Genomic DNA, 5,486 nt, shown 5'->3' on the forward strand with positions numbered 1-5,486 from the left:
AAAAACAATAAGTTCAATCATATCAAGATTAGCTTCCATACCAGTATTATTACAAAATTTTTCAACAACATTTATTTGCTGGTGTAACTTTTTAAGCTGTTTCAGAACAATTAACAACACCGTCTACAATCAAAAGACATAGTATGTCAGATGAATTTCCACTGCGGCTTGGAAAAAGCTGTACTTCAGAATGTTTTGTTTGGTTTCGTTGTTTTCATGTGTTCCTATTAATGTCCTGTGTAAGCAATACAAATGTGTGTGTTGTTTGTGTATGTTAGTGCATCTGTTAAATTTATTAATAAACTTATGTTATGTTATGTGATTATGTTGAAAGCTATTTAATTTTGGCCGAGCAGTTAAGGTCGATGGCTTTAAGGGTTCGAATCCCGCAATTCCATTTGAGGATGCTATCTAGCTACTTTACTGAACGTCATGTGACCGCTCGACCATGGAATAATACACGGAGGGCCGCATGAAGTCTTCTCTACCAGTCCAGTAATGTAAGTTACTCGCCATTTGACCTTAAAATGAGTCAGTGTAACTTACACTACTAAAACATATGAAAATAATATATGTAAAGTATGGCAACACTGATTCTGAAAAATCACTAAATAAATGACAACAATATTTTCCTGGACAATGATTTATGTTTATTATTCAAATATTGAAAGATCCAGCTATAAATAGGAAAAAACCATTAGCAATACAAGCGCAGACATCGTTTTAAACTCAGCGTCAGCTTCAGAAGGATCTCTTGCATTCTAACACATTATTAAGAACGCCCACTTCGACATTTATTGAGAAAATTTAAAACTGATTGTTTCAAATTGATTCAAGAATAAAAAGATATACAATAAAACATATTTACAACACAGTGCACAGCAATGCATTAAGAAAACAACAATTCATGATATGTTCAAGACATTAAAAATCACATACAGCATTGCATCATATCAGTCACGTATGGTGATGATATGGAACCGTCAATGAAATAAAACAAACGGATATCACTTCATTTCTATTAGTTAGTGTTACTTTTTTTCTATAATAACCACAAAACTGTATGTATGTAAACAAATGAAAACAATAAGTTTAAACAAGCGTTTGAAGTCTTAAGTATAAAGATGACGTCATTCTACTTCAAGTCACTCGGTCCATAATCCCTCATTCTTCGGACGTCATCTTGAAGATAGGATTCAAGGCCAGATCCTCCACGTGCTCGAGAGATTCTCTTTGCCGCTGAAAAGCAATATACAAACTTTGGTATATTAAAGATGCTTTGACTAAGAAGAGTTTCAACTTTGTTGTGTCTGATTCCTGGAAAAATTCTTTTTAAGTGTTTTATTTGGTTCTCGTGATATCGGCCATTCTATCATGTGTATTGGCGCTTTTAAAAAATCCTAAAATGAGAAATTCCCTCTAAAAGGACAAGAAGGTTCGGGTTCTTATTGATCTCAGTACTTTGAAACAGCGTTTAATTATTTGTACTTTTATCTAAATATCCGATGCAAATGATAAAAATTTAAAGATTTGTTTTGAATCCGAGTGTAATTTAAGCAAATCCTGCTTTATTTTGTTTGATGTTTTTTTCTGTAGAGTTTCAAGTTTGTCAATATTTATTATAAAATATGAAATATTAATAGGTTTTTTCACCTTCATCATACATCTCGCTATGCCTTGTATCGGGCGCTCTGGCTTTTTTGTGCGAGTCCCTTTTAAAAGACCGGTCAAGTTCTTGACGGTCATGATCACCATATATAATAGCCTGGAAACTATCTCGCATAACACCTTCAGTAATACCTTTGCTGTGATAATGAAACAATGATATTAACCTTTATTTGGAGAATACATCGCGGAATATAAAAACCAGATGGTCTCTGAACGTAGAGTCTAACATTCCATAATGGCCAATTAATTTGTTATGTGTTGAAACAAAATTATCTGATGCATGTATTACTTCGACTGATACTTTTTATTGTAAGCATGTAGGTGTAGCAGTGTAAAACAAAAAAGCTTTGCATTCAGAAAACTTCTGCGCAACTTTTTTTTTTCGTTTGTTCACATTTCATTCCTAATACATGAACATTAGTAAAAGTGCTAATTAAGTTAAGCGTATAAACAACATGTGACTGGAGTATCTTTCCATTGTTGCAATTTCAGTAGTTTTTATTATTTTATTAATAAACCTTTCTAATTTTATCATTTTTATGCAAGTTGGCTGACTAGCTGTCAAATTGTTACTCTTGGATAATACATAATTACCATGATTACTGGTTGACCAGATTTACATAAAATATCACCTGATTTTTTTCTTTTTGTGATACTGTTTGTCAACAGTTGACCAAGCAATGAGGCTATCATTTCTCTGCTAAAAGCTTGAAGTTTTCCTTATTCATAATTTGTTTTAAAATTTTACGTACAATTGTGTAATGCATCTTACCTTGATGGTATGTCATGATCTGTTCTTCCCTTTGCAAGAATTTCATATACCTTTGATATGTAACGATCTGTCTCCTGATTTTCAGGTAGGCCCTTTTCCGAACGTACAGCTGCCCATGCTATTGTTTTGCGTTTTAGATCTTCTAACAGTGCTGCTCTAACCTCAGGCGGACATGCCTTTGATTGTGCTTCGAACAGAAGAATTTGTGTTTCTACATTGCTCTTCACCTTTTGGTAAAAATTATGATACATGTTCATACTAGAAAAAAAATGAAGATAGAATGACTGCAATACAATATTTTCAAACAAAAAGTCGATTTAATTTTTTTTAGCTCATTATCCCATTTATTTATTTTTTATCTTCAGGTACATAACCTGATTGACGGTTTAGGTATAAATGTGCATCATAAGTAGAATTATGTGAATAATACTTGAAATTACTTTAACTAATTTACATGTATGTTAATCAAATATCATGTTTTACAAAACTACTGGGAAATAAAATGGTACCTAGTGTTTGTTTACACTTACATCTGCAAACTTTTTATGTCTTTGATCAGGTATCGCAATATTTGATCTACTTAATCGTTTTGAAGTTCCCTGTTCTTTTAGCTCTCTTTGCTCAAATTCTTCTAAGCTCGCAATCAGGTTTCCGAATGTGCCGTACAACATTTGCTTGCTTGCTGAAGAAAGGGTAGATTAAAATTAATCAGACTGCTGAAAACAAAACTCACCTTCTATCAAATATGTATTCACAACTGCATCACTTACGAAAGCTTGATAAATGTACAGTCGTATTTTGCATGTTCTTAGCGCAGCTACAAACAACTGAAAGGTTTGGGAAATTTATAATAATAGACCGCAATCGAAAACATACTATGTTGTAAGAATATACTTTTGGAGGCAAATTTTTCCAAACCAAGGGTAAAAGGATTTGAAGCATCATTTTCTTAATTCTTATAATTAATACATATTCAGTTATATGCTTTACAGGTGTTTTTTTAAAATGATTTTACCTTCAGTAGACCGTTGAAGTTGACCTTGCATTTGAGATTGTGAGAAGCTTCCGCCTCGAAAACTTCTGCTAGCAGTCGCCATGTGTGATCCAGGATAACCATATGAATCATATTCATGGGGCAAAGGATGTCTTTGACTATGTCTACTGTATGGTTTACAATCGGGATCTTCATCTTTATACCGACTCATATTTGATTGTTTGTCTTGTATTCACGTCCTTTTGATATAGAGAAGCATGAGTATTAAAAATAAAAAAGGTCCGAAAACTGCTATGAATTTTTGAATAAAGGTTCAAAAAGGTGTTACGTTTCATGCCTACATTCAAATTAAAAAATAAAATGAAAGTGCAACATCAAACACATGGCAATGCTGGACAGGTACCTAACTTTGTCCTGTCAAAGTTTTGTACCCCTCCATAGACTGATTTTGATTTCATTTGTTTAAAAGTGTGATTTGTGGCCGGAAACTGCTACGAAACCAGTACAGCAGAAGAATAATTATACAGGCATGCTGGTAAACTAATATTGACACCTGGTCTAGTATTAGTAATTGTGTTACTATATCGTATACACGTTTTATTTAAAATCAAAAGCATGAATTTCTTAAAATTTAGATGTGATGAACGATAAGATATGTTGGCATAGCGGCATATCGAAAACTAATTGTTAAACATGAAAAACGAACATAAGGAAATACGAAATGTCAAACAGATTTTTTTTCTATGAAATGAGTTCATATCATTTTGATACATGTATAAGTAAGATAAAACTCGTCTAAAATAATTACCTATTTCAAAGCTATGTATGATATAAGCGTGTTTTCCCCTGTTAGAATTAGAATAAGTGGGGTGGTAGAGGTCCAGTAGACAAAGCTTCATGCATAGAAGTAGTTTGAATGAAAATGAGGACGGACGCAATGAGGCACTGACGGACGATTGGTGCCCGACAAATAATTATGACAAAAGCTACCCTTGAGCACTTTGTGCTTAGATGTGCTAAAAGAAAAAGTGTTCTTAGGACCTGGAAATATGATTATTGAAAATCGCAGACAGTTATTTTACTTCTTTATAAATATTAAATACAATGTATGTGGCATATCACACGCCACATAGAGTCACTTTCAGCGAAAATAACTCCTCAACACTAAAATAATTGGCATTACTGACAGTTATACAACACGGCGTTATTTGTTTATTTTGACGGCACTCTAAAAAACTACTACTACTGGTAAAAAACTACTATTTTAAAACCGATCTTTGAATTTTCAAAACTTATTTAAACAAACATAAATTTTGTATAAATACACATGTACACTATGCTGAAAATACATATACTTTTAACATATTAAAATGATATGCTTAACCTTTTTATATTAAAACAATCTTAACTTTGTTCAATTTAATAAAATATGAAAAAGTCTTACCGTTATGCCTCCAAAAATCAGGAAAATAGGATCACAATTACTTATCACACCAACATTTCTTTCTGTTTAGAAGGCTGTATAACCCGCCCACCTTACCAACGTACGTGTATCGTTGCGTTGAAAGGTACTACTTTTCATACTTTAACACGGCGTCGACGCAAATTACAAATTCAGCATACATCAGAAGACGGATTTTACCAAATTTAGAAGATCGCTCAACGAAATACTAATTACTTGATATGCATTTGAGTTTTGATGTTTAAACTTTGACAAAAATTGAAGTTAAAATTTAAATGTTTAAAATGAACAATAAAAGAGCATATATACTTACTTACTTTCTTACTTACTTGAAAAACATGGTTTTTGAAATTTAAACAAAAACAAATAAAGCAATTAATTTGGAGCTTCCGCGTAAGATTATTTGTTCATCACTTGCTGACTGTCGTTCGGACGTCCGTCATCACGGTTTCGTGTCCCAATTTAACATTTTTCCTTTTTTTACCTGTCCCGATACCATTATGGTTTGCAGTGTTATGACACCAAACACTTTTAGATAGACCTTTTCTTTATGACAGCAATTTCTAATAAGATTGAACCCAAAAGAATTT

General features: G+C 32.6%; 1 protein-coding gene across 1 annotated transcript; it reads right to left on the bottom strand.

Annotated features, from left to right (window-relative positions):
• Positions 1 to 627: 627 nt before the first annotated feature.
• On the bottom strand, positions 628 to 5,031 carry LOC132737889 (uncharacterized). The gene is made up of 6 exons (XM_060725261.1): positions 4,879 to 5,031; positions 3,456 to 3,673; positions 2,971 to 3,122; positions 2,441 to 2,667; positions 1,654 to 1,805; positions 628 to 1,239 (listed from the first exon to the last, which is right to left on the bottom strand). The coding sequence occupies exons 2-6, from the start codon at positions 3,643 to 3,645 to the stop codon at positions 1,136 to 1,138; spliced, it is 825 nt and encodes a 274-aa protein (XP_060581244.1). The 5' UTR covers positions 3,646 to 3,673; positions 4,879 to 5,031; the 3' UTR covers positions 628 to 1,135.
• Between the last annotated feature and the right edge of the window lie 455 nt (positions 5,032 to 5,486).

The sequence above is a fragment of the Ruditapes philippinarum genome, unplaced genomic scaffold (genome assembly GCF_026571515.1).
Source record: "Ruditapes philippinarum isolate M1 unplaced genomic scaffold, ASM2657151v2 ctg4674_1_1_1_1, whole genome shotgun sequence".
In the NCBI taxonomy this organism is placed as follows: Eukaryota; Metazoa; Mollusca; class Bivalvia; order Venerida; family Veneridae; genus Ruditapes; species Ruditapes philippinarum.

Bases quoted from the DNA above. Each gene is read 5' to 3' on its own strand.
- LOC132737889 (XM_060725261.1), bottom strand. From the start codon at position 3,645: ATGAGTCGGTATAAAGATGAAGATCCCGATTGTAAACCATACAGTAGA. The intron at 3,123-3,455 runs GTAAAATCATTT...CCCTTTCTTCAG, and splicing joins ACTTCAACGGTCTACTGAAG to CAAGCAAGCAAATGTTGTAC. The intron at 2,668-2,970 runs GTAAGTGTAAAC...TTTTACCAAAAG, and splicing joins GACATAAAAAGTTTGCAGAT to GTGAAGAGCAATGTAGAAAC.